This window comes from Tetrao urogallus (assembly GCF_951394365.1).
Source record: "Tetrao urogallus genome assembly, chromosome: 1".
NCBI lineage: Eukaryota > Metazoa > Chordata > Aves > Galliformes > Phasianidae > Tetrao > Tetrao urogallus.
This window is the reverse complement of record NC_136813.1, coordinates 89,258,642-89,276,858: the sequence shown is the minus strand read 5'-3', so window position 1 is coordinate 89,276,858 and position 18,217 is coordinate 89,258,642. Positions and strand designations below refer to the sequence as shown.

Genomic DNA, 18,217 nt, shown 5'->3' with positions numbered 1-18,217 from the left:
GGGGATATTAAAAAAAAAAAAAGAAAGAAAAAACATAAGGAAAATTTGTGTAAGCGGAGATGTTGCTTGGGGACTGAGAACATATTTGCTGCCTTATCTACTGCTTTTATAACCTCAGGAAGTGCCAGGCAATTGGAATACAAAGATCGGTATCTTTGATATATATCGACACTTGGAAATCTTCTGGATTAAACATCATTACATAACTCTTTCCATTAGGGTGTTAAGTTGATGAAAAAGGGTTTCAAACCCTTTTTTTTTTTTCCGAGAGCTGCATGCAAAGAGGCAGGCAGGGCCCCTGAACAAGGCTGGTGCCCTATAGCTGTGCATGCTGCCTGGGGCTGAGGAGCTAACCTCCTTGCCCACAGCTGCCTCAGCTCTAACAGGTTGAGGAGCCTCTGACATGCGTCTGCCTCAAGGATGGCTTCCTGCCACAAGATCTGGGGAGGTCTTCTCAGTGGTACAGGCACAAGGTCGGCAGCCCTGGCTACCCCACATGCAGTGCCTGGCAGTGCAGGCACTGGGGAGCTGGCTGAGTTCTGTCCTAGGACTGCTGTAGACATGGTGATGAAGGTGGGAGCCAGGAAGACACACGGAATCTACAGGCAAAGACTGTCTCAGTTCTGAGAGGTGACGCAGCAGAGCACTGACAACACACCTGAGTCACCCATTGCTTGTCCCAGAGAATGAAATGTTCCTCATTTGGTCTTGTTGAAGCCACAGGTGCAGGGAACTGACTGAATGGACCAAAATATGGGCCCAGAAAGCACCTCTGGGGTCATGCAGTCCAGCCATGTCCTATATTGTGCAGTAACATCTAAGATATGTCTTAAATTATATCTTTTGGTCTCTAATCGCCCCCTGGAAGGCTGCCAGGGCTGCACAAATACCAATTTCTTGCCTAAATTAATTGATGGCCAACTTAAAGAATAACCACTTGCTCCCAAGCCAGTGTGGTCTTTCAGCACAAGAAAGACCTGGTGTAGAACCCCTTTGCTGTGTTCACTGACTGCAACTATGCTCACAGCCTTTGATTTGATGCCCTCAATAAACCTGACTGCTGATCTCTTTAAAGTAAGCTCTGTGCTCCTCCTATCATTCTAACAGCTCATTTTGCATCCAGTGCTCAATTTTTCTTGAACACTGGGTGACTGTGGGTCAAACCTCAGATAAGATTTTTCTAGAAATTTCTGTCTTGCTGTGAATGCAGTATGCCACCTATGATACCTGAAAATAGCAAAACAGGGTCCTGCTTCCAATAGGTGAGAAGGTGATGGGGACGTGATGGTGGAATGAAAGTTTCTAATGCCAAACACAGGGAATTCCTAGAGACCGTTCTTGTTTCTGGGCAGCTTCTGGCTATTAATAATCCCTCTCTTGTGTCACAGAGAACCAGCCCTGCACACAAGCAAAAGCTTGGCAGGTAACAAAATTTTATTCCTGTCAAAATTAATATTTGGAGAAGATCCAACTGCTGTTAAGAGCTTTACAAATCAAATGAATGCCATACATCTTGATGCAAGAAGCCTGTTTCCACAAAGGATAAAATGGCAAAGTGAAAAGCAATGTGAAGGGCTGGAGCCAAGAAACAATGAACACGATAAAGTCGAGGGTTATTTCTCTATACTACGTACATCTTGCTTATATCTTTACCAGTGATATTTACAACCCATCCTCTTCCATTCTATAGAATACATTCTAAATACATTACAACCTCACAAACATTCTCCAAGATATAGATATAGAAGCTGTTAGTTTCACAGCAAAATGAGAAGTCTTGCTTGGCCAGAAGTGCTACACAACTTAGATTTCTGCTTCTGCAAATGGCAGAGTCACACGAATGATGTTTTCTTCCAATTTCTGCTTTCAAGCAAACTTCCATAAAACATGCTCCAGTTTGGTCAACATGAGTAACCATGGAGAAAAACAACAGCACCTCTGCATTCAGAGCTATGGGATAGGCCTGGGCACCCTTCAGAAGGAGGTTTACACAGATTTGTTAGTAGGGGTTGTGAAAGAGGAACGATTTTTCCCCTGAGAAGAATTCTGTTAGACTGAATGAGAGGAGAATGGCTTTCAGTAAGCTAATCTGGTTCATGCACCATTGTGCTCATCCCTTCATATGGCAGCTGGTTTATGACACAGCAAATAAATAGTAGGGCGAGTCTGCTACTAATGACACTGTACCCTTTAAAGAGAAAAGCTGCTGAGGTTATTCATGGCAATATTAAAGTATTATCTGTCGAGACATAAAGGTGAATCAACTAAATGTATTGCATTTAGTAAAAAGGTATTTCTCCCTATAACATCTCCTCTTGACGGAGCCAGTTGGAAATCTTCCAACTAAACAGATATGTTTTGCAAATATTTTGTGAAAACACCACTCATTCACCAAATTTCCTGCAATCTCCCAGTGGCCGTGGCACTCAAGCTATGGGTCCACAGCACCAGGGCAGCTTTACCTCTCCTTCACCCAGTGTCCTCCTGCTTTGTTCCCATGTTCCCCTGCTCACCCTCAGTGTATCCAGTGAAGGGATGTGCCACGGCCACGCACCAAATTCAAGCAGCTTGGCTTATGGTACAGAAATATTGCTCTGGAGCCAGGGAGGTGAGCTCTGGGCATCTATCAAAAAGCGCTGGAGCACTGCATCCCTGGCTACTTTGCTGGGAAATGACATGAGGGTTGCCAATGGCCACCTGCCACAACCCTGCTGGTCGGGAAAGATGCTGATAGGCAGGGTGCCAAGCTCTGGTGGAACTCGCTTGAGATACCTGGGAGTGTATTTTGGGATGGAGAGGTCAGGTGGTTAATCAAGTGGAAACACGATGATGGTATGCTGAGGGAATGGCAGGGAGAGGCAGACACGTCTCCAAAGGATGTGAAAACGCAGGCATTTAGCATATTGCACAGGGCGAAGGGTTGGCGAGTCTGGGATCCTGGGAGGCTGTGTATCTGTCTTGGATGAGAGCTGCCTTGCTCATGCTTCTGGCTCTGCTAACCCGTGGCCTGCTGAGCTGATTCAAAGTGGAAATATTAGGAATTGGGGCAGGATGCAGTCATAGGAAGAACAAAGCTGCCTTAATTCCCCACGCTTAAACACCGCCCTTGACTTTACCACTGCGTTTGCCTTGTTCATGGGAACCCTGATAAACTCAGGCTGTTTTTAGTAGAGCAAGATTACGATAGCAAAGACCTTGAAATGTCTCCTCAACAAAGCACGGTGCACCTGGAGGAAGACAAAAGGCTGGCCTGTAACAAAATAATCTCTCCATCGTTAAGTTTCTTGCTAATTCAAAAAGCTGATCTCGACACGATCTCTGTTACTTTGCCATTGGTGCTGGTTCTGCTGCTTTGGTTAAAGATCTGTCAGCAGTTTTATTACAGACTCTTGTTTCCAGGGATTTCAGTCTTGCTCATAAAAACACGGTCCCAGCTGAAACTTAACATATAAGGTTACAAAACGTAAAAAAAAAGTGAGCGAGAAAGCTCGGATATTTTTAGGGCTATAAAAGCATAAACAGAAACAGAAGCATACAGCTTAAAGTGATTACAGTGATTGTTTTCCCCAGACAGGAAAAATAGCTTTATTCTATCTATTTTTCCAACTCGCAGGTAATTAATAAGTCACTGGTTGGAAGCATTCATTGGGATAATGTGAAAATAAAAATAGTTGAAGTAATTTAATTGCAGACATTTTAGGATGATATTCCTAACCTCCTAATTTGCTTAGACTATTTATTGCTCTGTGTTATTGCCTCAGAAGAATACCTTCCAATGTTGATGACTTACAGATATAAAACATTTCTATTGGCCCTTAAAAAAAAAATCAGACTACAAAGGAACCATATGAATTCATATTTTTAAAATCCCTGTATTATGGATCTACCTATTCCAGTTAACATTACCCACTGTTAAATTTCTAATACATATTTAATGTCTGGTTCAAACCAGGTATTAGAAGAAACTCAGCCACAATACATATAAAGATTTACATTTACTGCATGTGTAAATTCCAATGCTCTGCAGGGTTTTGCCTAAACTTTCATAAAGGTGTATAAATAACGTTTGGACGCTGTGTTGAGGGATATGGGTTAGTGAGAACTATCGGTGATAGGTAGATGGTTGGAAAGGATGATCTTGTAGGTCTTTTCCAACCTTGGTATTTCTGTGATACTATGATTCTGCGAAATAGCAACGCAACCCAGCTCACATAGCTCTATTTTCTCTTTCTCCGTGCAAAGGAAGGGGTGAGTTAAGGATGAAGTGTTAGCTGCTGTCTGAGCTCTAACTGCATTTCCTTACGCTGTGAGCTGGGTCAAAGCCTTTGACACGATACGCTCAGTACTTGCACAAAGTAATCTTTCAACTTAAAACATGTATGATGTGGTGGAAGCCTTCTCTCGCCTTTTGTTCCCCTCTTGTCTGTGAATTGGTTATGGTTAGAAGTTTTAAATGAACAGGTGTAGTCGCTCGCCCCTTGTGATATGAAAGAAGCATAAAACTCGATTATAGCAATTTATGGTCTGTTAACTTGCTAGGACTTGTATCCATGACACAAGCAGCTTTATGCTCAGATTCAAGACTGGTAAAATAGGAAGTTAAAATTAACCTCAATCCTTTTATAGACGAAAACCTCAACAAATAAACAGTGGTTTAGTGGCATGGCAACCTGCCCCTTTAAATCCAAGAACTATTCTGAGATGTCTATTTTGAGTTAGTTTTGTTTTTTTTTTTTTGAAAAAGATAATTGGGCCTGGATGAAGAGAGGAGTAGCCTATGATTCATAAAGGTGTGAGTTAAAGCACGATGTGATGCTGCTACATTGCTACTAGCAATGTATGGTCTTTTTTTGCCTTCTGCCCACATAAAAAGCCCCCTGTGCTCTCAAGGGTCAGAAGCATGTCATTTTGAGGACCCCTTTCTGAAACATAAAAAAAATACAAATGGAAAGACCCCAGCTCTCTAGATATCCCCCAGCAGACCAACCTGACAGCCAGCCCTGCTTTGAGCACTGACAAATATACCAGTGGTGATGCACCTTATCACAACCCAGCCTTTTTGCCCTTCCACGACAGAGGGGCAAAGATGAGCCCCGCCAGCCAAAAGGTGCCCACAGAAGGAGCCCAGCATCACAGAGGATTCAGACTTCAGTTTATCTCACCAGCAAATACTGCAACTTCAACAAGTTGCTCAAGAGGTCCTAGCACAACTTGCAATTGTGGACACAGAGACTAGGGGGAACTCAGAGGAAGCTTTGGAGGAGGACACCAATGAGAAACACTACTAGCTCAACTGCTGCTGCCTTCAGAGCTACATCTGCAGGCGAAACGTATTAAAACCATGTTCATGGAGAGCAAAGTAGAGCAACATACTAAATGTATTTCTGGAGAGAGCAGCTGAGTCCCCAGAAAGGCGAGAAGCCGTCCCAGTGAGGGACCTCCACACAGAACAAGGGAAGGGGGATAAGTGTGGCTGAACCTGATACTCTGCTAAGCATATAGAGTTCCCAAGAAGCCAAGGAATGCACGTCTGTGACTGATACCTCCACACACAGAGCTGCAGGCTGCTGAGCAGCCACAGCAGCACAGGCATTAGCTTTTGCAGGAGCTGAGCTGTGCACAGAAGCCCACAGCATGGCCTGCTCTACAGCTCAGAATGGCAAAGGAGGTGGGATTTGTGGGTTGGCAAGTTGCAGGATTAGATCCAGGGAGGGAAGGTGTTTTGTGGTCCTTCTGTGTTTTTTTTTTCCCCTGCCTTTTACAACACAATGTATACTTCTCAAAAATATCCACTTCTGCTCCCTGTGAAGTCAACAGCGGGCTTGCAACAGAGGTCAGTGGGCCTAAGACCTCCCTAGAGGCAGAAAGCATTATATTCTATAAGCAATAACCTTTTCTGTATGCACAAAAGTAAACCTTCACTTTAAAAATAAATACCAGAAAAAGAACCCATTGAAGAAATCTCTTTCCCCAGAGCATCAGCAGAGAACCTCAACTATGACCATTTCATTCTGGGCAGAAGAGCAGAGGAAAACCACACTGAAAACAGCTCTCACTGTAACATGTACCACTCTGCATCCTTCCTTTGGGAGCATCTCAGTATGAATCTGCACCTCGATATCAGTTGAGTGTAGTGATCTGATTCTTTGCTTACTACTTGCAACAGATTTTGGTGACAGATTTGATCTTAGCAGTGACAGACTCAGATCCAGCAGAGGCAAATGAGGTTTCCCACTGGATTGCTTGGTTTCACTGGCATATGTGTGAACCTCCATCTCAGAGGAAATTGGATTCCAGAGTCATTATTTTGTAAGTTTTCTATCAAATACAACCCAATGGATAACCACTAGCCCCAGAAATAAGTTCAAACCAGCCCTCTCAATTCAGATGTTGGCTCTAAGGTCCTTTGCCTAAAGCTCTCTTTGCAACTGCCTCTCATGAAGGGCCAAATCAAGGCCTTGACAGCACTTTTGTTTAATTCAAGCACACAATTAATTGATAGCTACCCATCAAGTAATACCTATAAATATGAAAAAAGCCTGCCATAATGTACCTTTGCAAGAAAACAAAGACTTGCAAGGCTTCCACACATCTCAGGACAGCCAAAAAAGACAGATGGGAGCATCTGAGCCCAGGAGCTCTCAGAGGGGCTGGGTGGGTGCTGGGCGAGCAGGGGAGGATTTTGGGTACTTACCCTGAATCTGACTCTGAGGCTGAGGGTTAAAAGCAGTGGTGTGGTTCAAGGAGGCTCGTGGGTTGGGTGTGGGGGCTGGGTGGTGTGGGCTGACCCTCATGGCCGTACGACGCAACTGCTCCAGTTCACTCAGGCGCTCTGAAAAGGACAAGCTCCCGGGCTTTGTCTGCTCATCTAGTTTCTGACGATGTCCTATTGTGGGAGGGGGGGGAAAAAGATCAGAAAATCTCACTGGTACATGAGGTCTGTTGAGTTTTAATTTTAATTTTTAAACCCCTCATCCACTGGCGAAGTATCTAACCAGCTAGTGGCTATCCGAAGTTATAGTGAGAACACTTCTCTGCAAGGACAGGAGAAACAAACCATGCATTGAAACCATATCGTGGGGCAGCCAAAGACATGGTGTACTCTGAAGAACCAGGCCCGCTGAAAACAGCAGTGCCTCCTTACTACAGCTCATTCTGGGAGAGGAGGCTTTTATAGAAGAAGTAACGTCTGACAGGGTGAATAACAGGAGGAAACTTGTGGCGGTCCCTGTACTAACCCCGCGTCAGAGTAATTCATCTGAAATTCAACCCCAGACTGTCACAAAGTACTGTGCTCAGTACTGTGGGGCTGTAAAATAACAAACCCAAATAAATCTCATTTTTGGACCCTTTAGCAATTGCTTTCCAGACAGAAATAGGCAAGAAACACCAGAAGCTGGCAGAAGCAGAACTGCAGCTGCAAGGTCATGAAGTCTCTCTCAGTAGTACTAGGAGTTACCAAGACATGAGGTCCAACCAGACATCCAACTATACGAAAGCAGACCCTAACATGGCGGCATAGGATGAAGCACAGCGGCATTGGCCTTGGCCAGGTGGGAGCAACAGGGCCCAGAACCTGGCCGAGGCAGACCTTAGAATGCTGTCCTCATGGCACTCTGGTGCTGTGCCCTCACAGGGCTGCCAGGGGACAGGAAAGGAGTTGGAAAGGCCTTGCTCCAGCATGGCATTGGGGTACATCCAGGTTCGTCCAAAAGGGCAGAGACCTGTCCTGCCACAGGGACCCTCAGTGTAATGCTGCCACAAAACGTAATGTTGCTCAGTAGCAATGTGCACAGCATACACAAAGGATACTTCACCTACTGCAGCACTTGCTTTCTGGTAGGCATGATGAAAATACAAATTTTCTATCCTTGTTTGCACCCTCTTAGCAGTTAACCTATCACCTGTTTCTTCTTACAGTTCAAGGAAACAACCTCTTAGCAGAAAGACCAAAATAGGACTGTCTCTGAAACACGAATTGTTCTATTAAAGATGCTCTTTGTAATGGAGGACAAGATACTGACTGCAGAGGCACTATGAGAAACCCCAACCCCATCTGTATTCAGTCAGTGGATTAGGATCTCCAACTCCAAAGAGGGCACCTTCTGCTTTGTACCTTCACGTGGATGCCATCAACCCTCTTTTTCCCTCAGTCTCAAATCTGCACTTTGCATTTGTCTCAAGAAATCAAGAAATCAGCTGCCTTGTGAATCTTTGCTTATTCCTTCCCTTTCCTTTCGATGTGAAAGCACATTGTGGTCCTGATGTGAATGTATCTCACATATTTAGCACAGAGGTCAATCAATGGACATCTTTAGTTCTACTTGCTCCAAAGAAGGTGGTGTTATCCAGTTTCTGCCAAATAACATAGTTTGCTGCCTGTCTGCTCCTGATTTTCATTGTCTTGTAATAAAAAGTTGCCTTTGGCAGCTCTCTGTGCATCTCCACCTCCTTTGCCTCTCTACCTCTTGCGCTCCTTTGGCAAGTCCTCCCCGAGCTCAAGGCATCAGCAGTGAAATGGACTGATACAAAACTCCTCAGAATAATCCACACATTCCCATAATATTTAACATCCAAACATTTATAAACACCCAGCTTCCAATTTCGCATATCGGTGAATAAGCAACAAAAAGCTCTGTATGTCCCTTACTCTACAGAGCACTCTTTCATGCCACCCTAACAGCGTAATCAAGACACAAGACCATTTTATGCATGAAGGGGAAAATGTACATTCAAAAGCAGTTCCCAGTAGCTGCATTTCCAAAATTAAATTTTATAACTTGTATTATGGTTCCAAATCTCAGTGGCTCGGCGTTTCTTCCTGTTGCCAGGCCCTCTGGCACAGCATGAACTGTCTCAGATTCCACACTGTGCTATAAATTATCCCAAGAGGGGAAAAAAAATTAAAATATAAAAAGACATATTATATAGCAGAGGTTTCACTGTTAAAGAGACCCATTAGGGCTTCCAAAAAGAAAAAAGGAGGTGGTGCAGGGGGGAGAAAGATGAAAAAGACTTCTATCTGACATTCTGGTGGGCCAAGAGCAAGTGCTTTGGTTGTCAGCAGCACGGAGCTGGATGCTGCTCCTGACACAGGACTTGAACACCAGCACATGGAGTCATACAAGACGTGTAAAATACCTCATGCATTTGGATTAGCTTAAGCTTCAGCAGTTTGACCTGAGTCTTACAGAGCCAAGATTTAGACCCTTCCAAATTCATATCCCCAGTGTAATTTACTCCTCATTTTGAATTCAATTCAGCCATTTTCTGCTGTTAAGTCAGCAGCTTGACCTCCTCGTATCCTGCTTTCTTCTCTCCTGGCCAGGCTGCTGCAGCTCTCACCACGGCCCCAAGCTATCCCAAAGCCCAGCAGCCTCATGCACAGGCAAGCAGGTCCTACAGGCTACGTTGAGGCCAACCAGGTAGCAATCAGCCTTCCCCTCTGATGCACTGCATTTGTGTCTGAATTAAATTAACCAAAGGTGCAGCATCCTCCTGGGGTTACCACAGGGCACCCCACTTCTGAACATGCCTCTGCAAGTCTCTTCATTGCCCATCCACCAACTGAAGCCCCAGATTTTAACTATCTGGGGTACTGACAGAGGGTGCCTCAGCTTGCAGCTTCCTGTCATGCATGAAAACCCCACTCATGTCATTGGAGCTGGTCAAAGAACCAGCACCTGTAGACTCCTCCTTGGGGTTGCTCACCTATTTATTTTGATCTATACGTGGCAGCTTTGTGGTGGGAACTACCTACAGATAGCATCAGGGAATTGTCATCTCAGATGTACCTCCAAAAGTGACTTTTATTTTTTTCCCCAGTCAGAAATGCTATCCAACCTTTTCTCCTCTGCCAGTTGCTACAGGTAGCAGCACAGAACCTGTTTTTGTGGTAGGAAAGTGAAGAACTGTGTCAGAAAAATGTAACAAATATAAATAGTTTTCCCAAGCCACTATAAATGCACAGGCAGTGCCTTGCTAGGGTGACTTGTGTTTCTGTGTTTATTAGCTTTACTTTGAAGTTACCCTCTAAATAACTTGCTTAAAGAGCAGTCAAGTTGTCCTTAGCTCACCTTTGTAAAGCACAGGTCTATTATTATCCCCGTTTTACAAGTGGAAAACTGAATCACGGGGAAACAAGGTGGCTTGCCCATGGTCAGACAGCAAACCTGCCGTGTATGCCTGCCTCTCTGAGCTCAGCACTATGCCCAGACCACTAGTCTTCACAGAGCTATAGAATCATAGAATCATTAAGGTTGGCAAAGACCTCTGAGATCCCCCAGTGCAACCACCAGCCCAACCCCCCCCCACGCCCACTGCCCACGTCCCTCAGTGCCACATCCACACGGCTCCTGAACAGCTCCAGGGACGGTGACTGCACCACCTCCCTGGGCAGCCTGTGCCACTGCATCACTGCTCTTGCTCAGAAGAAATTCTTAATACCCAACCTGAACCTCCCCTGATGCAACCTAAGGCCATTCCCTCTCATCCTATCACTGTTACCTGGGAGAAGAGGACAACTCCCAGCTCACCACAACTTCCTCTCAGGTGGTTGTAGAGATTGATGAGCCTCCTCTTTTCCAGACTGATCAACACCAGTTCCCTCAGCTGCTGTGCACCCCAGTGACAGCACTCCCAACCCCAGGCAGGGTGAAGGGGAGAGCTGGTGACATTTTTGCCTCTCTCTCCCTCAGGGAAGCAGAGTTTGAGCCTTTGCTTACAATAAACAGGATATCCAGCCTTTTTGGCTAAATTAAAGCATTGGGTGTTTCTTGACTTTTTTCTTCCTCCTTATCCCTTTCAAATACTGCCTCAGTGAGGTCACACAGATTTTTTCTGTGCACAGAATATTAAACAAGGAGCGTAAAGAAAACATTAGTTTTTCTGATACTTCTACAGTAACACAACATTAAAGTGTTTTCCCTCTTTATATGAAGGAAACTTGGTTTTATAGACTCCAAGAGGCAGCGGAGTGCTCAGCTTGGACAGCAGCCACCAGCTCGGAGTGTTGGATGTGGAAGCAACCAGAATGATGTGTCTCGGCAGCCCTCATCCCACACACATCCAGGGGAGGTGTGAGGCCCTCCATGCTCCCGCTCTGCCCACTGCAGCTACCAAAATCCCAGTGGGTGCCCAGCAGGAGGCAGCCGCAGTGAATTTGAGCAGAGCCCTTTGTCCCCAGAGGGAGCAGAACACCTCTCTTCCCTCTGCATCTCTCTTCCCCCGGATGGAAGAGGGGGCTTTTCACTCCCTGTGCACCCCAATAAGTGGAAATACACAAGAAAACAGTGTCTGTTCAGGCTTTGCCGAAGCAGGGAGATCCAATCAGACCCAATGCTTCGGTTTAATGACAGCTCACCACTTTGGAACTGCACTGGAAGTTGATCCAAGCGTCGTCACTTTACAGGACTGCTTGTGTGAACAGCTTTAGTTTGGCTCCAGCTCTATCTGGGTAGAAAATAAGCCATGTTGCATTGTGCCCAGCTAATAAATTGGGAAACATTGTATTTTACCATGGAGTTGAAATATATCCAATTATTCTGTATGCAGCGAAGAATGAGAAGAAACTATATTCTTTCGCATCATTCTAGAATGAGAGCACATGCTTTTCAGTGCGAAAAACATATAGTCTTGTAAACAAAAATTAATTGAAGTATTTCTACATTATCATGATGCAATGCAAAAGCTTGAAAATCAGCTGTTCTGCTTGCAAAATAAATGATTTTTTTTTTTTTGTAAAAAAGGAAATAGTGCCTAAGTGAATAATATTTTTCTATGTGTCCTATAAAATAATTTACATTTTTTTTTCTCTAAATCTGTATCTAACTGCTGTTATACAGCAGCCTCGGGGGTTCTAGAAGATGACACTTGAAAATGAGACCAGACTGAAGAGTGGTTTTCTCCACAGCCTCCACCACTTGGAAAGGACATCACATTTGGACATTGCAGAGACCGCTGCAGGAGCACACTGAAGCACACCAACATCTTGAACAGTGTTAAAAATACTGTATAAATGCTACTAGTAGAGGAACTAGACAAGCTATAAGATGTTTTCCTTCTCTGTTAAAAACAGTGCTGCAGCAAGGAGAAATAAGGGTGATAGTAGAAGAGCATTGAGTAGACTCATCAGCAATTATATTTTTTGGCTGTTTTCTTAAGCACCGTGTAAGGAAAGCCTTATTTCCAGACAGTAGGAACACGACGGCAGACAGGATATTATGCTAAACATTCTTGTGCTGTGTCTGTAATTACCAGCAGAAGCAGTGTTGGTCATCAGACCCAATGTGACCTTAGGCACGAGGTACTGGGAAACGTGAGCAGGAGACAGGGCATTATGCACATGCACCATTTCTGGCACAACGAACAGCGTGACATCCAGATGTCCTTCAAAAGCCAAATGCCAAATAATGCCAGCACCATGTAATGCCAAACTCAGACAGACTGACAACGGGAAATCTTTCCAGCTGTGTTTCTTCTATCAGCTCCCTGGCAAACCTTGGTCTTTCCGTGCCTTTATGGAAAATCTGTTTGTTGTTCTGACTAACTGCAGACATGCTAGACATTTCAGGTGTCATCCTTTGCTCTGCATTTAATTTTTCCACTCGATAATCCAATTTGGCTGTGTGTTAAGCAAGTGTCTGGTGATGCCAAGAAGGCAAACAAGGGTTCATGTGGCACATTCGCTGCTCTCCAGCAACTCCACCAGTGCAGACCCTTGCCCATGGGAAATGTGAGGCAGCTGATGGCCTCTCCGCTGGGGTTCTTCACCCCACACTCACCACAGAGTAGTAACACACAGTAGTAGCTTGCAGCTCCTGCTGAGCAGCTGGGGCACTTTTTTCCTATGTTTTTTTAGTAGGAGTTAAACATTCCCAGCAACACTGCTTTTCTTACTATTTCTTTTTAAAATCAGTACATTAAAAAAAACCCAAAAACCTCATAATGCTATGGATATGCTATGGATAGAGCAAGCCACAAATGTCCAACAAAAGGGAGTACTGCCCCCAGCTGAGAGTCAGAATCAAGCCCATCTTGCCTAATCTGTAATAGAAAATGAACTTCAGTTTCCTGTTTTCCAGATGAGAGCCCTAATTACAAGCTATGAGTCCTTCTCTCTCCATTTCTATCCATATTTAATTTCCCAGCTGCACTGGGATAGTCTGCATTTTGAGATGAATGCTGGTGGGCTGAAGAGTGCACCCTTCCTGAGAAAAGGCAAAACCTGGGGATTTTGGTCATCCTCCTTCCAGCCAAGCATGCTGAGTGCACAACTACAGGCCTCTTTGATCCTGATGAACACTTGAAAAGTCTCACGTTCATCCTGAGTTACAACAGCCAGAAAAAGCAATCTTGGAAATTGCTGCAAGACAGGAAAGATGCTTCCTCCCCTCCAGCTCTGCTGGTACAGCCTGTGCTGTACTAACAAACAGCAATGCACAAACACACTTCTGCTTAAATCTTAACACACATTAGAAAAAAAAAAACAACAAACAAAAACACACCAAAACACCACAACTATTTTGCTTGACATAGGTCCACCAAAACTTCTAATGAACATGACATATAAGTGTCCTCTATTTTTGTTGTCAAAGGGCAATTATTCTGTGGGTTCTTCTCTGGAAGAGCCTCAGTAAAGTAAAGGTAAGGGAACTGAGAGTTGAGAGTTTTGAGGGAAGAAATTGTTCATGAAGTTAAATTAGTCTGCAAATTATACCCTTTACCTTCTTTTCCCTTTCCCCCATGTTGATGTATATACTCCAAGAATCCTGACTCCTCGACAAAGCTTTAATGACTCCCAACTTAAGCAGCACATTGCCAAAATCCTCTTTTGTTTCTTTATAGTTTGCATCTTCCCACATGTACAAACTGCCATAAGAATGCCCTCTAGACATGGGCTGAAACATAATAGTTGAAGATAGGGATGAGAGAGGAGATGCAGAATTAGGAACAAGCAGCCAACCAACAAGTACGCCAGCAACCAAGAAAAACACTGGCACCAAAATAGACCTCTGTCCAAGGAATAAGCTGCAGAAACGCAAGTCTCAGACTGCAAAGACTAAGCCACCATTTGAGAATCCCTTTGAAGATGGTTGCAACTCCGCTGAATGAAGGCGATGAGGCTCCTAATTAAACGCACAGATTTAGTTGGGATGAAGCTGAAACGCTGCCCTCTGAGCCAAGGTTGTGCTAAGTGGGGATGCACTGGCTTTTACTGCACGCCTTTGAGAGGCCAAATACGTGGAACAGTGAGTTGCACCAACACAGTAGTATTGAAGGACAGAAAATTGTTTCATCAGCTGACTGAAATGTATGTGGACCATAGAAAATTTCCCCAATTCAGCCTCTTATAGGGATGAATGAAGGTCCTGGAACTTGAAAGTCAAGTCCCATGGCTGTTCACATAAACCAGGGCGATTTGGCAACACAAAAGAAAATTTACCCTTGTAGGGCATTGACTGGGCAGATGTTGAAGACTTTTGACAAACTTTGTTCCTGTCAAAAAAAACCCACAAATTTTCAGGTAGCCAGGTTATGTGCTTCTCTTGAACTAAAGACCTTTACTTTCCATAACGCCAGTGGGTGGTGTCTTCACAGACTAGCTGCGAATACCTGCTTTTGCAAAGAAATGAGGTTGAATCTTTTTATCTGTAGGTTACTAAGTAGTCCCTCCTCTGTACTAACGTGCCACTGTGCCTACACAAGACTGCAGTTCACTGAAAGCTCATAAATTTCATGTGGTTCTGCTGTGTCTTTATTTTAGGTTCTTGAACCATTTTTTGCTTTCCTCATTTTCTTTGCAGCTGCAGAGATATAGTAAGCTACTGTATAGCATTTTGAAAGCAGGGCCTCTGAGAAGTTTCCAAACTGCATACAAGCAGGTTATTCTTTGGCTTGTTTTCTTTGGCTTGGTGTTAGCAGTGCAGAATGAGTCAAACAGTATTAACTTTCAAGAGGGAAGTGGTGTGGTCAACCAAAACTGTTTGCGGCTAGATTGCGAAGATAGGTAGAGCAGGTAATGAAGAACAGCCCATAATGCGGGGCACAGGTAGGAGAGGCAGAGAGACTCAGACAAACAGAATCCTTAATAATTAAATCAACATGGTCACTGAAAGTTTTGTGTGGCTTTATGTGCTGGGGTTATGACACAGCCTGACTCTTCCTGACTGGCCAGCCCGGAGAAGGCAGCCTGGTGTACTTAGTGCTTAATAGGCTCCAACAACATCACTCTGCCAGGAAAGAACAAAGGGCTAAAGCCATTAAAAAAAAAAAAGAGAGAGAAATGTATGAACTCCACTACTAGACTTTACTACTGTGGCCAGTTAAATTCTTTCTCATGTCTCCTCCCATTTTCACTGTCTGTTCCTTATCTGCTCCACAATTAAAGAAGGCATGGGCCATGTTTTCATTCTTCTTGCTCCTCAGGGTATGTTTCAGTCATTAGCAAGCATAGTGTGCTGCAGTACAACAGACAACTCTTTCTCCTACAGTGTAGAAGATAAGTGGACATAGACTCACCCAAGCATTGCTCTCCCTCATGCTTTGGACTGACCCATGCAGCATCAAGGTATGGACAGTCTGACCAAGATTCAGTGACTGAGGGCCTCAGAGGGGACCAGCAGACAGTCACATCCCCATTGGCCAACCTACTTGTCACCACACTGCATGTCAGTGCTTTTCTCACATACAAGCTCACACAAACGCGTATGAAATCTATGCAATTCTTTCTTGTGTTTCTACAGACAAAATATTTCCCCCCTCAAAAAAGACTTGTCTACCAATCTCAGCAGTGATAAATTCTCTGTAGTTAAGTGCACTTGACAGAAGAATGTCAGAACTACTGGCTGGTTTGAAAGCATTTCTGTAAGTTGGAACGGGCTGCCCAGGGAAGCTGTGGTGCCCCATCCCTGGAGGCACTCACGGCCAGGTTGCTGGGCAGCCTGAGCTGCTGGGGGACAGCCTTGCCCATGGCAGGGGTTGGGTCATGGGCTTTGAGCTCCCTTCCAACCCAGACCATTCTGTGATCCTGTGAATATACATTCATCTCATTCTTTTGCCACAGTTACAGAGCACTTTCCCAGTAACTTTAGTACAACTACACCAAGGGTAGATATACCTGAAAATTCCATTGTGCAAATATAGGTAAACAAACATACCACTGTCTTTGTTGCTGTTCTACAATTAGGCAATAAAATAATGAGTATTCAGTGCAAAAATTAAGTTAACAAAGATGAAAAAAAGTGAAAGAAATGAAAAAGGAAAGTACAAACCCCTTCTCAATTTTGAATCACACTAATTCAAGAGAGAAAGAAAAAGATCTGTGTGAGACTAAGTGACTCTAACAAGGGGCAGAAATAATTTATAGAGTACCAGGCGGCTCCTAGCCTACATCACAACAACTCTTACTTCCTCTTTTTCTACTTTATGTGAGGAAAGAACCTACACTGTCAACACTTCTGTCTATCTTTAAAGAATGCAGTTTATAGCCTAGACAAGCAAATACGTATGAGCTACCACTCACAGAAAAGCAGTCTCTACAGCAATGCTCAACACAAGATTTTGTCTTGCAAGTACTGTGGCAATTTCATTACATTAAAATGACCAACTCCCCACCCCACCAACCCAACGTCAACTCTCCCCACTCTCTCAGCAGTGAGACTGATAAATGCTGTGGAAAATAATCTCAATCCTCCTTTTCCAGGTGGAAAGGAAGCATCTGCACCATTAAATCTCAAGGTACACTGGGTATATGCTGGTATATAAAATAAAAGGGAAATAATGAGCAGGACAAAAATGATGTCCCTACAACTGAGGCATGTTCGGCACCACTAAGAGATAGTCACATTGCTTGAATTTGGGCTGGAAATGTTGTTAGTTCACACAGCTGCTGTAGGCTTGTACACTGCCATTGCACAAGCTGACTATGATGTCTCCAGAGCATGCTTGTAATTTAAACATCCGTCCACCCACTCATCAGGCAGTGTCAATGAGACAATGGGACACAGGGATGCAAATATGCACTGAGAATCAGCACTGCTCAGCCATCGGCTCTTCTTGCAGCCCATCCCTTTCTTTTGTCTATACAAGATTTATTTAGACTGGAACCTCTCCGGGGCAAGTGTCTAAGCCAAGATTTTTAAACAGTGATTTGAAAGTTTGGGTTCCTATCCTCAGAGGGCAGTACGCCATGGAGCCTGTGCCATGCAGCTAGTGTTAGCAAAGGGAAGGAGTCCCAGCCACACTCGCATTTCAGTACAGGGATTTTGCTATATAGGAAGGAACTTAAAAATGCCACATTTCCCTCTACACATTTTCTGCCAAGAAGCTTTTAAGCACTGTACATCTCCAGGTGAGTGGGAGAATGTGAAAAAACCACAGTCAAATTACATATGGTGGGTCTATGCCAGTGACGTGATGGCTTATTCTCTCACGATGCTAAACAACTCTTTGGTACACAGTAGTCTCAGTTTTCAGCAGATGGAGGCACTTGCAGCAGCAAACAAGCAAAAAATGAAGGCATTTCATGCTATTTCAAATCACTGAGATGACAAAGGTTTGGAAAACTGCTTGGCTTTTCCTTGCAGGAAGAGGCTGAAGGTGAAGATGCTCCTTCTGAGCAGATCCAGGCCAGGAGCTTCCCTTCAAACTTCACAAGCGAGTCAGGAGCAGTCCAGATCAAGGTCTGAGGGTGCCCTCAGCTGCAGCAGACCAAAGCTGTGCATCCCCATGGCTAGCTCTGCCAGTCAGCAACTGTCCCTCAAAAGGCATTTCTTCAGCCAGCAGCCTTTAAAGCTCCTTCTCCAACCCTGCTTAGCAATATTATTCCCTGTCTGCTTCACAGTATCCTGCCCTTTGATACAAGGATGCCAAAAAAGTATTTGGGAAAACCACATATCCAATATGGGATAATAACATTTAATGCACAGCTTAACCTTGGACAGCTCAGGGCTGCTGGGGCGAAATCTGTGCAGCCCTTTCATTTTGCACAGTCTTCAGGCACCTGGTCCATTAGCGAATTTTTCAGAGCTATGTAGGTTAAAACAATTCAATGAGAAAAACAGAAAGAAGCAGTCAAAAGAAGAAAAACCTAATTTTTGAGCAGACATACACAGTAGGTCAAATGGCCTAAGGGAAATATTTAATTTTAGAGTCATACTATTTCTACCAAGTTTCCTAACCAAAAGTATTTTCATCAGGAGCACTACTCTTGATCTGG

General features: G+C 44.2%; 1 protein-coding gene across 2 annotated transcripts in view; it reads right to left on the bottom strand.

Annotated features, from left to right (window-relative positions):
• Nucleotides 1-18,217, bottom strand: part of RUNX1 (RUNX family transcription factor 1) — a gene marked incomplete at both ends in the record, with an annotated part of 148,502 nt that overhangs the window by 22,127 nt on the left and 108,158 nt on the right. Inside the window, one exon of one of the 2 annotated variants that reach the window (XM_079549518.1) lies at nucleotides 6,695-6,886. The exons of the other annotated variant lie outside the window; for it this stretch is intronic. Within the exon in view, the coding sequence (XP_079405644.1) occupies nucleotides 6,695-6,886 (192 nt within the window). The remainder of the gene's footprint in view (nucleotides 1-6,694; nucleotides 6,887-18,217) is intronic. 2 annotated transcript variants of the gene reach the window in all.